The sequence below is a fragment of the Gymnoscopelus braueri genome (genome assembly GCF_963280865.1).
Source record: "Gymnoscopelus braueri genome assembly, chromosome: 1".
NCBI classification, from domain to species: domain Eukaryota; kingdom Metazoa; phylum Chordata; class Actinopteri; order Myctophiformes; family Myctophidae; genus Gymnoscopelus; species Gymnoscopelus braueri.
The window spans coordinates 36,007,946-36,033,982 of NC_137603.1; the positions used below are offsets into that span (position 1 = coordinate 36,007,946).

Genomic DNA, 26,037 nt, shown 5'->3' on the forward strand with positions numbered 1-26,037 from the left:
TTGTGGTTACCATAGGCTGCATGGAGTCTTTATGTAGGCCAGCTATTGAGTTGGTTTCATTTAGCAAAATAGTTAATAACAACTACTTCAGAGTAAAACATATATTTAATAGTTGAACACTGTATATAGCAATTCCTCTACAACATGCATTGCAGAGGTTTTTGAAAAAGGGTTTCTGACTGGCTGCCACTTGAATAAACATGAATTTGGTGATTTCTCTGTGGGTCTGAAGGGGTTTATTCAATTAGGAAAAACCTGTTTGTTGTTTTTGTCAGATTTTGTTGATTTGTTACAAGAAAGGAACTATAAACAATACTGTCCCAACCGCCCCAGGGTAAGCAGACATAACGTCCCAGGGAGAGCAGACACAATTTGGATTCCTGTGCTAGTTACCAACAAATATCCAGACAGCTAACACACGCATCAGCGGACAGGCCAGGAATGAAAGCAATACATTGCTTTGAATAGATGGAGCGCCACACCTACCACCAGGCCCCATTACTTTATGTCTTTGTTGCCCAAGCCGTGCTCCTCATACGCCGAGTTGGCAGTGCCCGGCATCGAACCCACAACCTTGGGATTCAAAAGCACGTGCTTTACCAACTGAGCTTCCACAATACTATTCCTATCATAACACCAAATCAATTCCTTGACATCCTTTCCCTCTTCTTGCTTCATTCTATCTTCTGTCTCCACACACGCATAGATGCTGAGAGAGAACAAGAGAGTCATTATCTCTGTGTCTCTCGCTCTCCTGCTTACTCACTTTGATATCACAGGCATTGATCAAACATTAATTTCTAACATGACAATTGTCTGGGTTTTGCAATCTTACCATCGCTCACCAACCAAACCTCTGTCCGTGTGTCCGTGCGTCCGTCCCTATGCCTCCTCTGAACTCTCAGCTTTCCTGCAGTGGTGTAAAGTAACTTAAGTACATGTACTGTACTTAAGTCGCATCGCGACGCGTTGTGAACTTGTAGATCTGCTATTTTTAAACATTTTACATTTTACTTTTGGTACTTTAACTCTTTGACTGCCAGAGTATTTTCATAAAGTACTCCCCCAGTGCCAGCGATTTTCGTGTTTTTTTGTTTTGTTATTTAATTTTCATATAGTTTGTCTAGCTGTGGTTTTGAACACATACGATGGTTCCACCAGCAGAGAGCAGCAAATAGACACCTTCATCAGCTCGCTGACTCACTGTACCCCCCCCCCCCCCAAACAGAGCCAAACAGTCAAATATGTCAAACCGGATATGACGTGTTCTCAGATTCTCCGATCGGCCAAAATTACGATGTGATACACGACTATAGATTATAGAAGTGGACCTCTCCGTTCGTTTTTTATACCGTGTGAAAAACCGTGTGTTTCCCTATTCTGGCCGAAAATGACCGGGGGAAAAAAATTTGAAAACCGGAAACGGAATCTGCGTCATAAAACCGGATGCAGGTGTGGGTGAAGTAAGTGGAACTCGAAACCTAGAATGAAAAATAATCAGAATAGCGCGATCAGAGATTAAACAATGAACACGCGTCTAACGCGTCGGCGGCCAACTGGACAAACTAGCAATTGACGCGTTATCGAGTCAACCGCAGTCAAAGAGTTAAGTACATTTTGATATCAATACTTATGTACTTTTACTCAAGTAAATTTTGAGTTCCAGACTTTTACTTGTAACAGAGTATTTCTAAATTGCATTATTGATACTTTTACTTATAAAATATCTGAGTACTTTTTCAACCACTGCTTTCCTGTATGCCCAACATGACAATGTGGAGGAGAAGGTACACCCACCGTCAATAATATTGTACACATTCCAGCATGCAAGTGGAATGAAACTGTGTGAAGATGCGTGTTGATACCCTCCTTCGGCAGCCCCCCCGCCACGTAACTATATGACCGTGGAATTACGTTTCTCACTATAGTTATGCAGTGTGTTTGCTTTTAATCAGGGGAAAAGATTAGTATGTTACTCTTGGCTGGCTGTACACAACGGGGCAAGTTGTGTGTGTGTGTGTGTGTGTGTGTGTGTGTGTGTGTGTGTGTGTGTGTGTGTGTGTGTGTGTGTGTGTGTGTGTGTGTGTGTGCACAATCCGCGAAAGCCATTTATTCTTTCTCAGCGTTTCTTTCTTTAATTTTGTACCTGCTTCAAATTGTGTACGCACTGCCAGTTGCAGCATCATCCGTGCATACACATACACGAGAATATGTGTGTGTGTGTGTGTGTGTGTGTGTGTGTGTGTGTGTGTGTGTGTGTGTGTGTGTGTGTGTGTGTGTGTGTGTGTGTGTGTGTGTGTGGGGGGGGTTCTCTCTCTGTTTTACCTTGTCCATGTTTCTTTCCAATGCATGATTCCCTCAATCTCTCTATTTACTCTTTACTGCCAGGGCCCCTCTCATCTACACAATAAAATCAGTTTTCATTTATCAATTTGCAACGGGTCCATTTGGTTGCATTTGTACTCTCTGAGTTAAAGTAACACTCAGGGTTTTACAGTGTAACTGTCCCCTTTTTGTCATTCACTTTAACACTGATCTGTCCTGACAGGGAGATCTTTACTCCTGCTCATCTTCTCATATTAAGTCAGTTTGGAGCAGCTCAACTTAGACCTAAGGCTGAAAATGCTAAACTTCTTGGCTCTGTCATACAGCACGTGCTGTATGACAAAGTATGTCACTTTAATGAAGTCTTTTTGTTTTCTTTCATTTAATTATTATATTTCTCCAACTGTGCCTCTTTTTGGGCGGTGAAACCGCCCCTATAAGTGAGATTTGGAAAAATGTACAAATATCTTGGGCAGTGAAACCGCCCCTAAAAGTGAGGTTTGGAAATTTGTACAATTATCCTGCGCTGTGATTGGCCAATCACAATCTATTCAGGACTGTGATTGGCCAGTGTCACATGACACATGTGCATAGCCCTATATAAGCAACCATAACTTAAAAAAAAACATAAATTGGTTTTTTTTAAGTTATAGTTTTGTCCATCATAAAGAGTGTTTCAATAAATGTAATTACCTTTTGTACATGATTGATCGACTCCATTCAGTATTGTGATTAGCTAGCAAGACACATGCTGTGATTGGCTAGTGATACATATGACGAAACTAATCTAAAACCACTGTGATGTAACACTAGTATATTACTTAGATACTGTCCATTTCGTGAGAACAGTAAAGTAGAAGTCAAAGATCACTATGGCTGAAATGAGAAAAGGGAAAACCGATATTGAGAAGAAAATAGAAAGTCTTCCTAGAAGTGGCTCTTTAAGATCAAAGCATATATCAGAAAAGGTTAAAGATGGAATTGTGACAAAGCATAGATCTGTCCAAGGTTACAGAAGAATTTCAGGCAAACCTAAGATTTCTAAGAACACAGTTACCAACATAATCCATAAATGTAAGAGAGAGACTTGGTGAGAAACGTAAAGAAGAACCCAAAAAAGGAAAAGAAAAAGGATAAAATGATAATGGTAAGACCAAAGGGTATTCCAGAAGAGCTCAAAGACAGAATTGTGGCAAAGCACAGATCTGGCCAAACGTACAAAATAATTGCCGCTGCAGTTAAGATTTGCAAACAATGTTATTGCCAAAAAGATTTTGTTTCAAAAGATATTTAGACTTCCCACTTCATTAATGCCAGCTACACGAGACAGACTTATTAATATTCCCATAGAAGACAATGATGTAATGAACACTCTGCACACTCTTCCGAGAACTCCATCTCAGGCAGGAATAACTACCATTGATGTCAAGATGTTAAGTGGCTCTTTCAGATCAAAGCATATATATTGGTTGACTCCATTCAGTATTGTGGTTAGCTAGGAAGACTTCACACAGGGTGTGATTTTTTTTAATCATGTGCCATTATGGCCTTTATTATGACAACTTATACAGAGCTGCATTGATTGATTGAATACTTTACTAACAAGATTGTTAACAGTACAAGTAGTACAGTCAAACGTAATGCTGAAAGGATTACACAAAAAGCCCCAGGGACTTGTTTCCATTGTGGTCCATTGTGGTCAATTGTACTCAATTCATCAATAAGACATACAATACATACAATACCAGTAAAATATCAGTAGCATTGGAATTTGTTCTGTTCTTTCAGTTAACCTTTCCTTTTCCTGATGGAGATTTTATTTTTATTGTCTTATTATTATTTTAGTTGTCTTTATATTGTATTTGTCTTATTTATGGATTATGCCTATTTACAGTTCAGTCAGATAACTCACGAATAGATTGACCCAATATAATAGAATGAATAGATTGAACCAATATTATAGAATGAGAATACAAGTGTGGATGTAATATTTTATCTTGGCGTTCAGGCTCTGCTACATTTTTTCTCCCTGCCCTGCACAATTAGACAACCATCATTAACCATTAAGAGCAGGGAGATAGATATACAATAACAACCCCCCATGAGGAACAGAACCAATAGCAGAGCGCACTGGTAGTGCTGGGGTGGCGGTGGGAGCAAACAGCCGCATAACAACAAACCAGAACACACAAAGCGGAAGGAACGCAGATTTAGGTGAGCTTAAATAACCCGCCCAATTGGTCAGCTGATTGCCACGTCAGTGTATGACGTATGGGTCTTGCCTGACACTGTATACAGCCACATGCGTGTCTGTAACCTCTCGAGTGTATACTGCCTGAACTAACCTCGCAGGCTACGTATCATTAAAGTATGTACGACAGAGACAGATACAAAAGAGAGGGAAGAGTTCCTCTGCTCATGACTAGATTTCAACAAGGCATCACGTAATACCTGACCTCAGTATCGAGTTGTGTTTTTATACAGCAGATTTTGAGTTCTAGACTATTAAATTGGACCAGCCATGACCGATTTACAGAGTTTACCGTGTAATTTCAAACCATAATGCCTTTCCCACCAGTTCCTCTACCAAACATATGCACGTGTACCACATCACTGGCGTACATCATCCACCCACAGTTTCAGTAGATTTACACATCATGCTGTAACATTAAAGCTGTGGTTTTCAAACTTTTTGTGCCTAGGCACACCAACGGGCAAGTTAAAATCTCAAGACACAACTTTATTGATTGTGAAAATAGCCGATCTTGGAAGCTCACAATGCATGAAGCTGCCCAAAATAGTGCCGCCAGATTGAAAGTGTGTTATATTTTTTAGGGTTATGTATTTGCATCTGTATTGGGAAATTAATGCGCACAAAGTACTGATATAGTAAATGAAAACACAATTCATCACATTTTGTATAGTTGTATGGTCATATTGCAATAACAACTGGCGGTTGTGCCAAAATCCTGGACTTGTCTCGGCACACCAGTGGACCTCGCCCCTCTGTTTGGGAACCACTGCTCTAGGAAAACTAAACACATGGACACGACTTGCATATGTAGAAAATGTACGCAGTCAACACACACACACGCACACACGCACACACGCACACACACACACACACACACACACACACGTATACACACACGTATACACTCACACATTATGAATACACCCCACCAAGGGAACAAGCTGGAGCCAGATTGTTGTGCTCTATTCAGCTTTAATTGGGGGTAAAATCAGGTGGCTGTGCACAGTACTCAGTGTGCGCTTGGTAAAAGTGCCGCCCCAGTGGATTCCAAATATAATTAATATTTCATCACAGAGACTTGAAATGAGCTGCAGTTCTCCATCTAAACAACCTTGGAGCCGACCAATACTGCACTTAGGAGGGGAGGAGGAATAGAGGGAAGGAGGGAGGGAACAAAGGTAGAGAGGAGAAGAGACAGAGTGAGGAACGGTAAAGAAGCACATCATAAAGAAAGTGAGAGAAAATGGGAAGAAAGAAAGCAGAGAACAACACATGAAGGGGAGCAAATGATGCACAGTGGGACACGTATACTGAGTCACTCTCCTGAAATGTTGCCCTCTTACATGCACACCCAGGAGTGCACACACACACGCATACACACACACACACACACACACACACACACACACACGGTTGTGTTTTAAATTAACTCATTCACTGCCTCTGACGTAATTGACGTAATTAACCAATACTGCCACTGACGTAAAAAACGTAATTTTATTTTTTTCAAATTTGACCCAAAGGAGATATGATTTTTCAAAGATCTAGACTCCTATCCACTTCCTTGTTAACTTTAAACTTAAAAATTCTGTATCTCGGCTCCTGCGTACTTTTTTTTTTCAATGAAAAATCTCTGGCAGTGGGCAAACGCGGCCAGCAATAATTCTGGCAGTGAATGAGTTAATATTGCCCAGTGATAACCAAGTGATTAGCATCAAAGCCAAACTGAAATGGAATCATTTTTATCTTGAGAGCTGAGAGGAAGGGGGAGGGGGAAGGGTTGTGGAACCATGAGAAAAATGATTGATTTTTTTCCCCTCTCATTTCATCTAGACATTCTTAAATGTTCTGATTTTCTCTATAGGTCTGCTCTCTCCTGCCCAGTGTTGGATAACTTTACTTTTAAAAGTAACTCATTACCTCACAGGATTACTGCCATTAAAAAGTATTCCATTACGTTACAGGATTGCCCTCTGAGAAAAGTAACTGAAAGTAAGTTAGATTATCTTTGCGTTACCGACGATTAAACCCCTCTGCGAGGAAGCTTGGTAAACATAAAATCAAGAGTGTAGCCTATCGATGTGTTGCTGCGCTGGGCTTCACCAAGCCAAGATTTGCATCGACGTTCTCCTCCTTTCATCAATAAATAAAAAAATAACGTGAATACCAAAAGTGGTAACCCATTGAATAGAATGATTACGCAATCACCACAGACTGCAAGGCATCAGTCTCCGATTTTCGTGTAACATCCGTGCAAGTCTCCGTTGACAGAGAGCTTCCTTTGTGGCAGCAGAAAGAACAGGGTCTAAAATGTAATGAAGTAACGCCATTATTTTGGAAAAGGTAAGTAAGTAACCGAGTACTCTAATTGCAAAACTAACGCGTTGGGTTACTCCGTTACCCCAAAAAAGTATTCCGATTACAGTAACAGCGTTACTTGTAACACGTTAACCCCCAACACTGCTCCTGCCACCTCTCTCTTTCTGTGACTCTCTTTTCCGTTCCTTCCCTAACAGATCTAGAAAATCGGTGAGCCTATGAGACTTTTTTTGCGTGCGTATGTACAGTAGTATGTGCGTGTGTGCATGGGACACACACAGTATCCACCAAAACCCCTGAACCCTGAACACATTAGTGTGATTAGTAGAGCAGTGTAACTCTTCCACTTGATATCCATTAGTCAGATAACTACAGCAGGAGATACAACTAGTACACTGTCAAATCCTGAGTGTTAATTCAACTTAGAAAGTGCACAAATAGAACATCCATTTGATCTCAGTTAAATTATTTGACCATGTATCCAAACCAGCCATTGAGCACCATTGGGTCCATACTCCATACACATATACTGTATGCAAGAATGAGATTTGGGTGGGTGGCACCCAAATAAATATTATACATATTTATTATATTGAATATTAGATAATTCACTAGGAAAGACCAAGCATCAGACAAAATAGGTTTAAGGTTGTTTATTGAATAAACCCAGGAGTATGGTCGTTTATGGGCACGTCGCATGCGCAGCATAAGACGTGCGGCATAAACGGCCAAGGATGCAGAGTGCCGAATGTTCATCTAAAGTCATCACTACATGCAAGCGTGGAGTGTGCGGCTTAGATGACCAAGGCACGAACAACATCTTTTGCTGTTGGAGTATGGTCGTTTATGGGCGCGTCGCATGCGAGGCATGGGACGTGCGGCATAAACGGCCATGATGCTGAGTGCCGAATGTTCATCTAAGGTCATCACTACACGCAAGCGTGCAGTGTGCGGCTTAGATGTCCAAGGCACGAACAGCATGGGGGGTGCTGGCATGGTCATCTAAGGTCATCACTACACGCAAGCGTGGAGTGTGCGGCTTAGATGGCCAAGGCACGGAATGACATTCGGGGTGCCGGCGTGGTCATCTAAGGTCATCACTACACGCAAGCGTGGAGTGTGCAGCTTAGATGGCCAAGGGCATGGGGGTGAGTGCCGGCGTGATCATCTAAGGTCATCACTACACGCAAGCGTGGAGTGTGCGGCTTAGATGGTCAAGAGCACTGGACATGGGAAGGCAGGTGTGATTAAGAGGGGGCGAGGCCAAGGAGGGCGATTCCAGGGGGGGGGGGGGGGGGTGGGTCGTGGACCCAGATACTTTGGCTTAGGGGTCCGAGGCGTTAGCCGTGCAGAGGTAGATTAAGGGACCCCGCCTGGAACCTGTAGAATAGGATAGAAGTAGAAAAGCAGAGGGAGGGAGGGAGGGTTACTGGAAACTAGCACACCGCCGTTTTTGGAATCTGGGTTTAAATACCCCGGTAGTTGGCAGGGGAGGAGTTGTCGCTTGATTGGAGATGGGTGAGTGGTTGGCACGGGTTGGCACGGGGTGGAGTTGCCGGTGGCTGGTTAGAGTTGTGATTGGTTGTCTTCTCCTTGGTCAAACCTCCCTAACATCAGTTGTTCCAACTCCATATAATTATGAATATTAAATAAATATTATACAAACAAGAGATCAAGATCATTTGTTTAACGTTAACCCGCTAGTTTGGTATTCTTATTCTGGTTGCTTAAAAGATACATTGGATGAAGGCTATATCATTGCCCTTATCTAACGCTGAAATGGTATCAAACCATGCCCATTCTTGGATTTTCAAGTAACCATGTTCAACTTAGTGAACCATTCTCAACATTAGGAACCATGCTCAACATAGTGGACCATTCTCAATGTAGTGAACCATGCTCAACATAGTGACTCTTATGCTCGACGTAGTGAACCATGCTTCAGCGTATTGAACCATTCTCAACATAGTGAACCATTTTCAGCGTAGTGAACCCTTTTCAGCGTAGTGAACCATTCTCAACATAGTGAACCATTTTCAGCGTAGTGAACCCTTTTCAGTGTAGTGAACCATTCTCAACTTAGTGAACCTTATGCTCGACGTAGTGAACCATGCTCAATGTAGTGAACCATGCTTCAATGTAGTGAACCATGCGTCAACGTAGTGAACCATGCTTCAATGTAGTGAACCATGCTTCAGCATAGTGAACCATGCTCAATGTAGTGAACCATGCTCAACGTAGTGAACCATGCTCAACATACACTGTAGTCAGTGATTCAGTGTAATCCAGTTTTTAAAGTGTGTGGGATGATTGCTGATTGGTTTGCCATTCTGATGAGATATGTACAGAGAGAAAAAGAATATACAGGCTGATGACAACAAACAATGGGCCTCCAGGAAAGTTGTAAATGAGTTATTGAAATAAATTGAAATCCTCTGAAGAGTTATACTCCACTGTATGTCTTGTTTTAATTTGCATCTGTTTAAATCACATCCTCTGTAATATCTGTCCACACACCCGGGACTGACTAGTCATCACTTGGCAACCAGGAAGAAACACTGTTGATTGGCACAGCACACCACCTTGTATTTTCTGCAGAAAATCCTCTCTTTTAGTTAGACCTTGACTTTAATATTTTGCCTTAACACAGCAGGATCCAACTTGACATGACAAACTCCAGCTGGCTCAGGCTCCCTGCACATTTTCACTTAATAATCTAGGTTTTTGTCATTTCTGCTGAAATGAGGTGAAGTTGGAGTGAAAAAAAATGCTCACAGCACAGAAAGTATTCTGGACTGGATCAATTTGGATATAAAGTTTGAGATCTAAGTCAAATCTGAAGTGCTCACCTCCCTTTAACTCCCTCTCTAGATCTATCAGGGGCTCCTCTGTGTCTTATACAACCTGGGTGATGGAGACTACAACCTTACCCTGCCCACCTATCGCTTGGACAATGGCGAATGGCACGAGGTGGTCCTGGATCGCCACGACAATGAGATGACCCTGCGTTTGGATGGTGGCGGAGGTCAACGAGAGGTCACTGGTTTGCGGGGACGGAGCAGAGAAATTGTCATCGACCCCACCGTGGTAATGCTGGGAAACGCCTTCCCCTCAGGACTGAACAGGACCTTCCAGGGTAGGCAGAAACGACATTTCCATACGTTACCATACACTACATTGATTCTTTATTTTTTTTCCCTCTGCTGACAAAGTTGGACGAGGGTTATTTTCCCACCCCATTCTGTTTGTTTGTTTGTTTGTTTGTTTGTTTGTCTGATAGCAAAATAGCTAGAGAAAGGATGGCCAGATGTTCATGAAACCTGATGGGGAATGATCAGTAGTCTGCCCTGAAGAGATGAAGAGAGACTCACTGGTTAGTTTAGTGAAAATAGATTCCCAAAGCGTAGGTGTAGATTGGGCATAATGTTACACTTACATTCCTTTGTAAGTCTACCTGATATACAGTAGTTCACTTCACATTTCTCATATGCACCATGGGAGCTGCTGAGAATAGCTGCAGCCCCATACGATTGGCCTCAGAACAACTCCAGTGGGGCAGTTGGGGTTCCGTGTCTCATTCAAGGCCAGATCTTCCAAGGCCAGATTCTGTAAGTGTGAGTCCAAGGATTACGTGAACATCATTATCTTTGATATGTCAAGGTAGGCTCCGATTGCACCCTGGTAATCATTAAAATCTAATACTGTTTCTGGCACAAGCTCCTGTTAAGCCCAGTCCAGTCAAAAAACATTCTATTTCATGTTGGCAAATGTATGTAACCTTGAAGGCTATAGTGTGTGTGTGTGTGTGTGTGTGTGTGTGTGTGTGTGTGTGTGTGTGTGTGTGTGTGTGTGTGTGTGTGTGTGTGTGTGTGTGTGTGTGTGTGTGTGTGTGTGCGCGTGCGCGTGTGTGTGTGTGTGTGTGCGCTTGTACAACACATCTGTAGCCTAACCTTAATTTGACTTGCCAAATTTTGACAACCTTTAACAGTGGGATTAAACTTGCCCGGAATAAAGCTTGTGTTCTTACGGCAAGACTGCAAATGAGTGGGTTATTATTCCTCTTCACTTAGGGGGCCCTGAATTCTGTTTCATTTTAAATAAATATATACTTGTATATATTATAATTATATATTAATATATAATCTACCCCCAATTGTTAGTTCCTTGAAAAAAAAATTAAGAGAGATATCCTGTGTGCCATCTTTCATGGCAATCTGCCCATTAGATTTTGAGATAACTTGTGTGCAAGTGGAAAGTGTGGGCTAAGGGTGGCACTAGACTAGAGGAAAGGCCATTGGGTCAGCAAAATCAGTAGGGTTCATCCTTGCCAATGCTGAGTGCATTAAGGTATATGGCAATCAGTCCATTTGATTATGAGATACTGTGAATGCAATTGGAAATTTTGGGCTGATTGGCTAGAGCAAAGGCCAGTGGGGCATCAGAATCAGAGAGGGCCGTCCACTGGGAAGCATGAATGCGCTCAGCAAGTTTCATGGTAATCAGCCAGTAGATTTTGAGATTTTTCGTGCAAGTGGAAAATGTGCCCTAATGGTGCCACGAGAGGAAAGGCCATCGGGTCACCAAAATCAGTAGGGGGTCATCCTCTCAGGAGCATTAAGGTGCACAACCAGTTCCATGGAAAACCAGGCAATAGTTTGGGAATAATGTGTGCTTGTGAAAGTTTTGTCCTAATTGTGACGCTACAGGAAAGGCCACTATGGGTCACCAAAATCAGTAGAGGGCAGCATTTGGGGATCATGACGGTGCACACAGAAATTAAAATCAGTTAAATTCAACGCCAAATCACAGCCAGTTTAAACTCCCCTTTAACCAGAAGAAACCTCGAGCAGAACCAGGCTCTAGGGTGGGCGGCCATCTGCCTTGACCGTGTTGGAGGGACGGAGAAAGAGAGAGAGAGAGGGACACAAAGATGGACAGCAACAACAACAATAGTAACAACTATAATAATAACAATCACAGCAGCTATGATTAAGGTCCACAGTCGTATTCTATGAAGCCCTTGATTCGCAGCCACGAGTCTGCAATCACAATCCACGGGAGCTATAATCACAGTCTACAGCCGTATTCCATGGAAATGCTCCATACGAAAGCAAGAAAAGTTTAAAAGTTCAATTAGAGACCCACATTGATGGGACATGCATGCAATGTTAGTAACATGCATTGATGGGACACGAACAGATGGAGAGAGGGAGGAGATGAGAGGATGGAGATGGAGAGGAGGAGGGGATGGATATTGAGGAGGAGAGGGAGAGGGGGATGGCATGGGAATGGAGGAGGAGCAAGGGTGGAGATGGAGAGGGGAAGGCGGAGAAGAGACGAGAGGGAGAGGAGGGTGATATTTGTCATTCACTAGGCAAAGAAACACACCTTTATGGAAAGTTTAGGGTATTTATTGAATACATAGAATGTAATGGAGGGAAGTGAAAGGGGTTCCGGGGAGGGTCGCCGACCCTGGAGTCTTTGGGGAGGAGGTCGTTAGCGTAGTCAGCACAGTACACGTGGACGGCCGATGGCGTAGTCAGCACAGCACTCATGGACCGATACCCCCAGCAGGAACCTGAGAAGTGGGAGAGAGAGGAGGAGGGAGAGAGACGGGGAGGGATATAGAAGGAGAAAAGGGAGTGGTGGAAAGCACAACCTGTGGAGGTGAAAGGGGTGGTGGAGGGATGCTGAAAACGTTATGAGCTTGAGTACGGATGTACGAAAGCGAATAAGGGGCTTCTGGGTAGTTCTGACAAGGTATAAATAGCGCCAGGTAGATTGGTAAGGGGGCGGAGTAAAGGTGTGTATCCCCGCCTCCTGAACATCTGTTGTTCCAACGCCATTTCACTAGGCAAAGAAACACACCTTTATGGAAAGTTTAGGGTATTTATTGAATACATAGAATGTAATGGAGGGAAGTGAAAGGGGTTCCGGGGAGGGTCGCCGACCCTGGAGTCTTTGGGGAGGAGGTCGTTAGCGTAGTCAGCACAGTACACGTGGACGGCCGATGGCGTAGTCAGCACAGCACTCATGGACCGATACCCCCCAAAAGAGACAATGAGAGCAACTACTAGACTAAGGAATTAGCCTGCTCTGTTTTGACGGGCCCCATAAAAACACGGCAAACTGGTCTAGAACGGGGAAGAATTCGGAATGACCGAGTGGCTAACTGATGAGAAACTGAGGTGTGGAGGAGTGGGAAAGGAGGATGGAAAGAAAGTAGCCGTTGTTGCTGTGTGGCAGGGCTAGAAAAGAAGGAGAGTTGGAAACTCAGAGGCAGGAGCCTGTTGGAGTGGAACAGAGGTAGCCGTCTTTGCCGTGTGGCAGGGCTAGAAAAGAAGGAGAGTTGGAACTCTGGGGCGGGAACGTGATAGTGACTATGGTACTGGCAAAATGCAGGGGTAACCGTTGTTGCCGTGTGGCAGGGCTAGAATGGGGAGGGTGAGAGAAAGGAGGGAGATGAGATGGAGGGTGAAAAGGTTGAGAGGATTGGGGGAGAGGGCGGCGAGAAGATGGAGGAGAGAGGGGAGGGAGAGGATGGAGGGGAGAGAACGCATGGAGGGTGAAGAGGGCGAGAGGATTGGGGGAGAGAGCGGCGAGAAGATGGAGGAGAGAGGGGAGGGAGAGGATGGAGGGGAGGGAACGCTGTGGGCGCGAGCGCGCTGCAAAAGAGCTGTGGGGGGAGCGCTAGGGGCGAGCGCACTGTGGAGAGCGCTGTAGTGGAGGGAGCGCTGTGGATAGCGCTAACGATGTTCGTAGCTAAAGGTGTTAGTAACACCGGGCAGCAATGTCTGTGGACTGGCAATGTCTGTAAGTAGCGCCAAGCAGCCATCTCTGTGGAGGAAACAATGTTAGTTAGTTGGAAACATTGTAGTGATAGCGGTGGCGGCTAACCACAGGAGCGATATTGGTAGTATGTCGGGTATGAATGCTCGCAAGCTCGTGAATGGAGCGAGCAGCAATGTTAGGAAGGAGACAATGTTAGTTCGGTAGGAACATTGTAATAATAGCAGTAGCAGTTGTAATAATAGCAGTAGCAGCTGTTGCCACGTGAGCAATGTTGGTAGTATGTATAGTAAGAAGCTAGCAAGGGAGCATGATGCTAGCATAGCTCATGAATGGAGGGAACAGCAGTGTTAGGAAGAAACACATGTTACAGTAGTTCGGTAGGAACTTGTAGTGATGGCTATAGCAGCTGTGGGAGCAATTTTGGTAGTATAGTAAGAAGCTAGCATGGGAGCATGATGCTAGCGTAGCTCATGAATGGAGGGAGCAGCAGAAAAGGGGGGGGGTGGTGCCAGGTGTGGCCACGGCAGTGCTTGGGTGGTAGGAGAAAAGGAAGGAGACTGAGGTGGATGTAGGGATGGGTGGGGTGGGGGGGGATGAAAATGCAGCCTGCGGTACGAGGGATGATAAGATAGACAAGACAGACATTAGGGGTGGGTAGCAGGCACAGGGTTAAAGATTGGAAATGTATTGGAAGAGCAGTAGTTGGAAAGAAGATATGTGGGCTGGTGGAGGCAGTGTTCTTCTGGGCAGGCAGCCCTAAGCCTCCCGGAGCGGCGGGTGACGTCATCCGGAGTCGCCGCGGTAGCTTCAGTGGTGCGTGACGTCATCGGACCGCGACTGGCGCGACGAAGGCCCCGGTGTTGTTGTAGTGCCGGCTGTTGTAGTTAGCGTTGTGGCTGTAGCTAGTAGCTACTAGCTAACAGCTGGAGGAGCCGTGGTGGCACGGACCGGGGGAGCCGTGAGGCGAGCGTTAGCGGGGAACGGTGGCGTTGCTGGCCGTCGGGGACGCCGAGCTGCTCGGTGGTGGCCTCCTTGCGGTTCGGCCCCGCTCCCGTTCCCAAGAAGTCGGGCGATGTTGTGTGGGTGCGTGGGACCGACCTGAAGGATGTCGCGGTTGACCGGATGGTGGGATGATGGTAGACAGACGTGAAGTTGAGGTGTCTGGAGAAAGCAGAATGCGGAGGCGCTGGGAGAAATGGAACGGCGGGACTTGGACTGGCTGGAAGAGGTAAGGTGCTCTTGCTGCTAATCATGCTGAAAACGTTATGAGCTTGAGTACGGATGTACGAAAGCGAATAAGGGGCTTCTGGGTAGTTCTGACAAGGTATAAATAGCGCCAGGTAGATTGGTAAGGGGGCGGAGTAAAGGTGTGTATCCCCGCCTCCTGAACATCTGTTGTTCCAACGCCATTTACACATACTCCTACCGGCTGGGGCGGCACCTGTCAGCAGGGAGTGCTGGGCGGGAGCAGTAGGGCGGAGGATCTACGTCCTCCCGGTAGGGGCTCCTCACTGGCATGGCATAATGATTAGATGAGATGTGCCTGATTCTTGCAATGTCATGTACAGTAGATGGTTTATGTGATTCCTTGTGGTGGTGCTGGAGGCCAATGTAATGCCAGCCAGAATAGGAATACTCTTCTGGGTCCATTTGGTTACATTCGTAACCTCTCAGACTTAGATTAAAATTGAGGATTTGACGGTGTACTGATGTAGACTAGGGTGTCCAGTGTGGAAGTGGAGTGATTGATTGATTGATTTTAGTGGAGCAGTGAGACCTCAGTTGACTTGCAGGCCATTCAGTCGTTGATTTTCTGCCAGTGCTAGCTTTTTATTGTGTCAAGGGAGTCACACGATTTCCATAATAATATTGAGGTTTTTAGAAGAGGAACCAAGATTGAGTCCAGGGGAACTTTCTCCTTGCGGAGAGATATGTTCTCCAAACACTTTGACTGGTATAAGTTCAACTAGAGGTTCGGGCCGCTACACGGCCCTCACACCTACGTCGCACCGCCCATCTGACTGATATGTCCATATATTGAGATCTCTGTATCTGTCAGTCCTTATGTCCCTTTTATGCCCATATATGGAGATCTCAGTATTTGTCAGTCCTTGTCCCTTTTATGCCCATATATCTCTGATGTCATCAGTATATGCACAATTGTCCATACAGTATGGACATGCTGATATAACCATTCATATGGCTGGGCAATATGGCAAAAATATCATATCATGATTTTCTTTCTGCCAGAATCACGATCCACAATCTTATCACTATAACATTTTCCTGTTGGTTTTTAGGATTATTATTTTATTATGATTATTAACTTGTCATATTTTGTTACGGTGCAGACGGCCAATGACGAGATTTTGTGTTTTCAGTGGTTTTACGCTAGTTTCTGTTCGCTAACTTATGCGTCACCATTTGACTCCCGGTGAAGCAAAGAAGCAGCAAATCAAGTGATTGCAAAAAAAACAACCACATTCACTTCCATGTTAATGGATTTGGAAAAAATCCTTTTTCTCTGCTTTCTGTTACATACAACTGTCAATATCCCCCCTCCCGATTCTACGAGACTCGGATACGTCTTTTAAAGTGATCGGGGGGATCAATCATACTGGAGATAAATGTTCTATGATTTTTCAAAGGTTTGTGAAAACCGCTGGCAGTGGCTTAGCAAACAATGTTTTATTTATGTCAGTCAAAGAGTTAATAAAATATATGATGATTCATTATATAATTATTACTATTATAATATTATATTTATATATATATTCACAGACAGATAGATAGATAATCTATTCGTGTTTATGCTGCTGTTCTATCATGTGACACTCAGTGTAGGCTGCTGTCGATGGCCGTGTTGGAAAAATATTTGCGAGTGAGTAGGACTACTGCTGATCAACTATTTTGAGCAGACTGATTTTCAACGGTTTTATTCACCATACAAACGCATCTTGCCTCTTTCCGGCGCTTAGGCTACTTGCTTTCTCAAATGCTGTTAGGATGTGTGCTACAGCTGGTCTCTTGTTGCACTGTTAATGCGTGGGCGGACGGACACACACACTGGCAGACGGAAGGGCTCGCTGTTTCACCCACAGGCCACGTTTAAACAGTAGGCTACTAACGTCCAGTGACGTTCTAACATTGTTATTGCAAACGTTGCAGATAAACTTAGTTATTCAATATCCAAACCAGTTCCATAGAACAATGTCGAATTATTTAGGGAACTCCATGTGTGTCTGTCTGTCCAGTGAGTGCTTACTGCTTGGTACTGCGGCCAGTGCACTCGGCTGCATAGAGAAGATAACTAAAAGGGGGAGGGGCCGGTGGAAGCATGCATGAGCAAAAATAACAGATCTTCAAGCTAACAACGTGTCAAGTCGCAACGCGTTGTTAGCTTGTAGATTTGTTCTTTTTGGCGAATGACACCAGCGTACTACAGAAGTATAAATTAAGGTATAGAACTGCAACTCATTGAATGTGCACTCGCTGTATCGCAATCTATACGATCTCTCTGAAAAGGCAGATCGTATTATGCCTTTATACAGTCTGTTTGGAAAACAGACTGTATTGACTTACTGCCGTAAGAACTGTGTCCCTCTCTCTCTCTCTCTCTCTCTCACTTTCTCTCTCTGTGTGTCGCTGATGTCTGTGTCTGTGTGAGAGACACAAACACACACACACACACACACACACACACACACACACACACGCATGTGCATGCACGCGCGCGCATGCGCTGTGTAACTGCAAAAGTGTGATGCGTAAGACACTGCCGGTGCTATAGGGCGACCTAGTGACCAAAATTGTTTCATACAATTTGTACATCGTGTAAGTACATTAACGGTGCAGAAAGCAGCTCTGGCTATAGGCAGAGCACTGAGAAATATTTTTGCAAAGTGTGGATTTTTGCAAAGTTATAGCACTGGTGTAATGTGAGACCCTCTCCAACGCTGATTCCGAACTTCATGGGTGTCGGCCTCAATTCTGGTAGCTGGATGATAACATTTTTTATATTTAGTCTTGTCTCAGTGGCCCATTTGACAGAGAACTGATACAGAACAATGGCAGAAAGAAAAAAGACTTAAACAGCATGATGGTTTAGACAGTTCAAACCTGCCTGTGCATGCACGCGCGCGTACAGTACATGCACATGTTTTTGAGAAACACTAAAATGTGCTATAGGCTAACAGTTCAGGATGCACAAGCCAAGAAAACAAATATTTCTACTAAAGGGTTTTGCTAGAATTATGCCCACTTTAACCACTTTGCTTTCTAGGGAGGTTTTTATATAGATGCTAATGAATGATTTATTGGTCAGTTTAGTGTTTAATTCCTCCAAATGCACCTCCACACTTAACTGGGGTGATGGCCTTCCCAAAGAGGGATGGAGGGAGTGAATGTGGAGAGAGAGAGAGAGAGAGAGAATGTGAGAGAGAGAGAGAGAGAGAGAGAGAGGGAGAGGGAAAGAGGGAAAGAGGGAGGGGAGTCCCTGCAGTGAGAGGTGTACACAGTGTTGCCCCAGGCAGAAAGAGAAAATAACCATGTTTATTAAATGGACTCTAAAAGCCTTCCCCTGTCAAAAGAGGCAGACATGACAGAGAAGTGTGTGTGTGTGTGTGTGTGTGTGTGTGTGTGTGTGTGTGTGTGTGTGTGTGTGTGTGTGTGTGTGTGTGTGTGTGTGTGTGTGTGTGTGTGTGTGTGTGTGTGTGTGTGTGTGTGGCTGAGTGCGTGCGTGGCTGAGTGCGTGCGTGTGTGTGCGTGTGTGTGCGCGCTTGTTTGAGTGTGTGCGCCCATATGCATATGTATGGAAACATATGTTTGGGGGTGTACATGTTTGTGCATAATCCATGCATGTTTCTCTTCTGTTTGTCTTCGGTCTCCTCACCATTGGCCAGGCTGCATGAGGGACTTGCGCCTCAACGGTCATTACATTCCATTGGACAGCCAGCCGAGAGATGGGGTCTCTCAAGTCAGCATACAGGGGCTCTCTCTGGGTTGTTCCTCTGACTCCTGCAAAAGGAACCACTGTAGCCCCCCCTTCACATGTGTTGACCTGTGGAGGGTCCATGAATGCAGGTAAACATACAAGTAACAACCAATACACACACACACACTCTCTCTCTCTCTCTCTCTCTCTCTCTCTCTCTCTCTCTCTCTCTCTCTCTCTCTCTCTCTCTCTCTCTCTCTCTCTCTCTCTCTCTCTCTCTCACTCTCTCTCACTCATATTTCTCAAAATCAACCCCCCTACTAATCTTGCACCTGGGGCACTTTTAATACAGACTTAGCCATGGGTTTCGTTGCCCCCGCTCTTTCCTATGTGGCTGTTCTCTGCAGATTATCTCTTCTCAATGTTGAATGAACAGGTTATCGCTATTAATAGCGACGAGTTTCTTGTCGGTTATTAATAAACCCATCATACTGTCCCAACAATGTGAGATTGATTTATTTTTGAGAAAGGGTTGTTGGACTGATTCATTAATGGGAATACACTGGACAGAAATAACATTTTGATAACCATTTGAACAATTAACACATTCACTGTTTCTAGGTAGCTTCTGCCAGCATTTTTAAGCATTCTGAATCCCCCCCCCATTTTTTAAAAAATGACTGAATAATAAAATAATACAAATCACACAACGCAGTGAAAATAAGGTTATTGGCAATAGTAAATAAGATTGATTATGAAAATAATCTATGAAAGCATGTCCATGAGTAGAGTATTATATATCACAAAGACAAAAACATGAGGTCATTTAGGCACTGTACCTTTTATACAGAACAGCAAGACCATATAATGACCCAACATTCCCGTCTTGAACAGCCTGTGTAGATGGGGCTTTTGTGGGAGTCCAAAATATGAGAGAACAAGTCCTTGAATTTTTATATTTTCTCCAGTGTGGGGAGGAGTCTGTAATTTGCATGTGTGCCTTTCGGCTATACCTCGGGGCAGAGCTGAAATATGAGACAACCAGCCTTAGGCTGTTAACTCTCATTCTACCCTAACTTTGTCTAGGGAGAGGATTTTAAATAACAAACCTCATCATTTAATTCACCATGAAATAAGTCTTCAATACAATATTCAAGACTTGACATAATACAAGGCATTTGTTTCACAGAGTATAGAGTGCTATGTTAAGCCAAACAAAATGTCTGATTACTTGCTTGGTGTGCAGAGAGTTAGAAAAGGAGAGAAGGACACAAAAGGTTCATTATGTCCTTAAGTGAGATAGATAAATATACAGTATCAATAAAGATTATTATGGTGTGTGTTGTGATTGTGTGTAAAGGCTTGTATAGGCTACTAGCCTACTACATTAGAGACAGATCAGGTGAAAGACGCTAGGCTTTGTTTTTGACGGTCATTAAATGCCATAAATTACTGACACTCAGCGGTCCAATTTAGATTATCTATGGTGCATACATTTTTTAAACCTTGTAATCAGGTGGATTTTGATTACAAGCAGAGTGTGTGGACATTGTGAACCATCTAAATCGTACTATCAAATGTGCTATTTAAATAGCAGGGGAATGCTATGCCAGATTTAAGTTTATGTGGCCTAAAATGCAATTGCTTTCTGACTTTTGTCACATCCCCTAAGATAGACATTTTCCTCTCCAAACCTCATTTTAAGACCTAATTTTAAGACCATCATAGGTGCAGCGATGAGAGCAATTACATTGGTATTTGTACAATGTGGGTGATGGCGGTGAAAATTACAACTGCATCAGTTATAAACTAGCAATGACACTTGCACTGCACTGTGCCCATCAAAACAAAGGGGCTTTTGATATCAGCCTTGTCTGTCTTGACTTTCTTGGTTATAAATTGGTTGTATTTGTTATTATTATTATTATTATTATTATTATTATTATTATTATTATTATTATTATTATTATTATTGTCTCCGCCGAAGGTGGAGAATATGTTTTCGCTTCGTCCCGCCGTGTGTGAGCAAACATTGTTAGCCAAGCTAACATTGGGCAAGCTCCACGTGACACGTGTCAATTTGTTGACACCAATGCCTCTGATTGGCTAGAGGGACGCGTGACGAAATAAAATTCTATAAATAGGTGTGTCACTTCAAAAAGCCGTTTACATTTTTGAAGCGAGGTAAGACAGGATCAATCAGTCTTGATTGGAACAGTATCTTCTAGTCCAAATCACCCGTCCGTGCGTGTGTGTGTCCCTCTGAGAACACCTAACATTGGTCAAGCAAAGGTGCAGAAGGCCAAAGCTAAGAAAGCATACTCATCTACAACAGTAACACAGAAGAGGACTAGAGTTGAATTGATCCCACAACAAGGCCGAAGTCTTAATACGTGTTAATATGTTGACACCAATGCCTTTGATTGGCTAGAGGGATGCATGACGAAATACAATTCTATAAATAGGTGTGTCACTTCAAAAAGCCGTTTACGTTTTTGAAGCGAGGTAAGACAGGATCAATCAGTCTTGATTGGAACAGTATCTTCTAGTCCAAATCACCCGTCCGTGCGTGTGTGTGTCCCTCGTGCGTATGTGTGTAATAGTTGCTATAGTCTGCTGGCGGAGACTTGTGCTCCGAGGAGCACATTTTCTAGTTATTATTATTATTAATTTATTTATTTATTTTTACAATTTGGATTTTGGACTTGTCCTTTACCCCATTCTGTGAGATGATGTGAACAGATTTTGGTGCATGAGGATGCATTATTTTCAATTGAAGTTATACTTGCACTAGGCTATAAATGCTGGTCTGAGAGAGGTAAAGTACTATAATGCTGCTTGAGCCATAGAACCAACGACTGGTGCATCTGAGGGACCTGATTGGCCAATGCATGTTTTACTGAGTGAATGAATGTACCATTCCTTCCATTTCCATCCACTCTGATAGAAATATCCAATTTACTGTAGTCTGTGGCGTCTGATTTGAGGGCAGTAAACTGCAGCACTCAGCCAATAACTACCCAGTTTTCTCTGAGTTTCAGGCACTATAAGACATGGATAAACGTCTGTACTTTTTGAGTATCGACCAAATCACATTCATAGCACAGTGTCAAAAACTAACCATGCATTTGGTGCCAATTTCCATTACTTACAAAAATGTACTTATTTGGCAAAGTTGATAATCCTTTTATATTAAAATTGGCTTAACACCTTTACCGCCGGGCCCGTAGTTCTACGGGCCGTTAAATCCAACGGTTAAGCGCCGAGCCCGTAGTCCTACGGGCTGCGGTCTTTTCGCGCATGCGCGGTCCGGGTGCACTTTCGGAATTTTTTTGATCCACTTCCGTTTCCGGTTTGATGACAGGAAATAGAATTATTTGGGATCCGGTTTCGACGATCACGCCCGCTCCCATTCTACAGACGAAACTGAAACTCAATTCTCTTCCTGTAGTTTTTTCTCCTCGCATTTCACTGTTTAACGTAATCCGCTCTAACTACAGTCATGGAAGTCCGTTTGACACGCGGTCTTCACTGGGAGATACAGGGAGATCTCGCGGATGTAAACAGACCGTTCACGGCTCAATCTTAAGGATTTTAACAAGATCTATGGCGACATGAAAAAAACAAAAAAACAACAAAAACACCTTGGCACTGGTGAGTACATTATGAGATTAACCTCTGGCGGTGGATGTGTTAAGGGAGGGCCGTCTGGCCGTCCGGTGGGCCGGCGGACCTCTGACGTCACACTCATGTCACCATGACTCAGCCATAACCATATAAGGAGTTCCCAATGCAACTACGCCCGACTTTAGAGTGTGTCGTAATGGCATCAGGCACAAACAAATCAGTCAGCTCCATATATGGGCACAAAAGGGTGAAGGCCCATATATGGGCATATACTGATGACATCAGGGATCTCCATGTATGGGCATAAAAGGGACATGGACTGACCGATACAGAGATCTCCATATATGGGCATAAAAGGGACAAGGACTGACAGATACAGATATCTCCATATATGGGCATATCAGTCGGATCGGCGGTACGATGTAGGTGTGAGGGCCGCATAGCGGCCTGAACCTCTAGTTTAAAAAAAGAGCAAATGCTTTCACCATTAAATAAGTGCCAGAGCACAATATAGAACTACACCCCAGGCTACTTTCAACACGCTTACGTTAACAACAAGAAAGCTTTGGTCCAGTCAGAATGAACAAAGATTTCACACTTCCCTCCTACTTGACTTCTCCTTTGTATTGGACCAGTGGGGATTTCGCTATACATTAGTGCGGCGTGCAAAAGGGCAACTAGACAAAACTTCAGGCAAATGGTGGTAACCTCCGCAATGCAGTGCAAAGAGCTCCACGCACCGCTGCGCCAGCTGTACTGATTCCACTGTTGTGTGTCAAACCTCTGAACCCATCAAATGCAATGTCAGACTCAGCAACAATCCCACTGCCGATGCACAGCAAATCAGAGAGCTCTTAATACTACATATACTGTATATATATATAATATGGATTTCTGGTCATGTATGCCTCTCTAATTTCCCAAGCGTTTTAGTGTAATGTCTATTCTCCTCTCCTCCACTCCACTCACCAACGTATGCTTCTTTAACTTCAACAAACCAGCTGTGCTCTGCTGCACCTCTTATTGTTTGATATCGAACCTCAAATGCCCTTTGATCCATCCACATTTTTATTCCTTTGTGGCTCTAATCTCGCTCACATTCACTGGTTGGTCCCATTAAAGAGGCACCATGTAATATTTTCATGAAAACCAGGTCCTTTGTTACAATATAAATGGAAAGTGGAGAGGATCAGCACGAATTTCTACAATGTTATAGACTCAGTGGTTTGGCCACTAGAAGCTCATTTGGTCTCTTACAACCATGTTAGAGTGCATCTGCCAATCAAGCATCATTTTTTGCAGAGAAAACAAAAGTAGGACACACTGTGGATTTTGCAATCTTGTTTTGGATATGGAAGATGCTACGGTTTAGTTATGTAGTGCTACAAAAAATAAATTGTGTAGAAGTGCAGAATGTCTGCAGGCAAAGACAAAACAAGGAAGTGATAAACGGCGCAGTAAAACCACATTAAAAGACCATAACAGTGCCAATGTGTATGTCATTGTCTATTTGAAGCTTTGGCCACAGATAATATTATCTATATCTGTATATATTATATAAACAGACTATTTTCTGATCTCTGTATCTGTCTGTCTAACGTGAGTGACATGGCCGTGGTCTGCCCGTGGTCCGCCCCTCCGCCCTCCCATTAGCCAATTTTAATATAGGATTTCATTCAAATCCTATATTAGTTGCCTGAATAATTTAGTCAATATTGGGTAAACATTGTGTGGTTAAGATATCACAGACATTTGAATTTTGTTAGCAAGTCAATCTTTATTTAGGGACTTTTCAAATCAGCACTTTAATTGTATTTATTCATCTATTTGTTTGTTTGTTTGTTTGTTTGTTCCATTCAAAAACCTTTTATGTGTCTTTTTATTCAAATCTAGTTCAACGGAAATGGGCGTGCCCTATATGGGGCGTCATGATCCATGGAACCCACATTTTTGGTCCAAAAGTATTAGGCCAAACGAATCAAACTTTCTTTCTTTCTTTCTTTGTTTCTTTGTTTCTTTCCTTTTTATTTGTTTTATTTTTGTTTTATTTATTTTCTGTTAAGCACACCACAGAATCAAGAAATATGTTAAGAATATTTGGGCATAGAACTCCATATATGGACATGAAAGGGACACAAAGAGACATTTCAGATATATCTCCATATACTGTATGGGCATAAATGGGACACAGACAGACAGATAGGTACAACGAGTACTCTGACACAGGTACAACGGGTATTGAATAACAGGGTGGGACATTTCCAACTTGCTTTCGTCCCATTTTACCGAATGGGTTCCCAGATTGAGTAATAACTAGAAAATGTGCTCCTCGGAGCACAAGTCTCCGCCAGCAGACTATAGCAATTATATTATCATAGCAATAACTAATGAGATACAGTAGAGTAAAAGATATATACTGTAGTTAAATAAAAAGGTGTATGTTAAAGAAATATTTATTTAAAAAAAAATGATTTAAAAATCATATTTTGTCTTCTAATGTTTAAAAATATGTTTAAAAAAATGTTTAAAAAAATGTTTAAAAAAATGTTTAAAAAAAGATAGGATGAAAAAAAGAGATCCAAAAAAATATTTATTTATGTATTTCTTACAAAAATGTATATACTATGACGCATCTGATATATATCAATTATATTATAATAGCAATAACTAATGAGATACAGTAGGGTAAAATATATATCTTTTAGTTAAACAAAAAGTTCTAATACTTGTCTTCCAATGTTAAAAATAAAATAAGATGAAAAAAGAGATTAAAAAAAGATTAATATATTTACGTAATATTTACGTATTCCTTAAAATAGAACAGACAATAATATTAATTGTCAGAAATGTATTACTATATTACAAAAATATATATATACTATGACGCATCTTCTGAATGGTTTTCTGGTAATATCTTAATAACAGTCGTCTGTAATGTTGTTTCATTATTGTAATTGTTCGGTCCGACTTTATTATAAAAAATGTGTGTTGTAGACGTTAACTTCTGAAATATGTCTTTGAATGCAGACAGATCTTTGTCTCTTCTTTGTATCATAGAATCCGCGTCGTAACCTAATAATCTTTCAGCTGTGTCATTGAAACAGATGACCCACTGCTTGTCTGTATAATCAGTAATTAAGACCTTCAAAAGAAATCGATAAATATAGTTTTTAACCTCTTTGCATTTCTTACAATAAAAATCCTGTGTTTCAGTTATTTTTGTGTTACAATTCGGACACGATTTATAAAAACAGCCATCTGATTGAATGTCAAGAATTGTACTCACCACGCTGTAATAATTACTCCATTTTATATTTTCATCTTGTGGAAATTTCATTTCTTTCAATGTTCGCGTTTTGAAAAATATATCAGACGATGCTTTAGTTAAATTCTCTATGTCCAGGACTTTACTTCTGGTGTCATACCATGTCTTCAACAAGTATGCCTCTTTTATATTTGGGTCGACGATAATGATAGAGTTGGACGATACAGATAAAGATATCTCGTTAAAATACGAGATATAAGCCTGTTTTTCCTTTCGATGTTCTCTTCAGACTCTTCTACTTTTTCTTCCAGAGATTGTAGCAATCTTTGCTGTGTCATATTGTAAGCATTCATGGCTAGTCTTCGTCTTTTGTCATTTAGCGATTTTTTGTCTCTGATTAATTTCATTATTTCTTTATGATTCTTAGCTCTGTTTAATTGAAGCAATGCTCTGTTTACATTGAAGCAATCTATCATATGGGAGTCGTCATAATTGACTGGTTTGTTCAAATACTTGTCTGTC

The 26,037-nt window shown here is 42.6% G+C and overlaps 1 protein-coding gene across 1 annotated transcript in view; it reads left to right on the forward strand.

Moving 5' to 3' along the window:
- Positions 1-26,037, forward strand: part of LOC308088536 (neural-cadherin) — a gene marked incomplete at both ends in the record, with an annotated part of 375,895 nt that overhangs the window by 317,005 nt on the left and 32,853 nt on the right. Inside the window, 2 exons of the mRNA XM_080433011.1 lie at positions 9,770-10,034; positions 18,592-18,772. Of these exons, the coding sequence (XP_080289137.1) occupies positions 9,770-10,034; positions 18,592-18,772 (446 nt within the window). The remainder of the gene's footprint in view (positions 1-9,769; positions 10,035-18,591; positions 18,773-26,037) is intronic.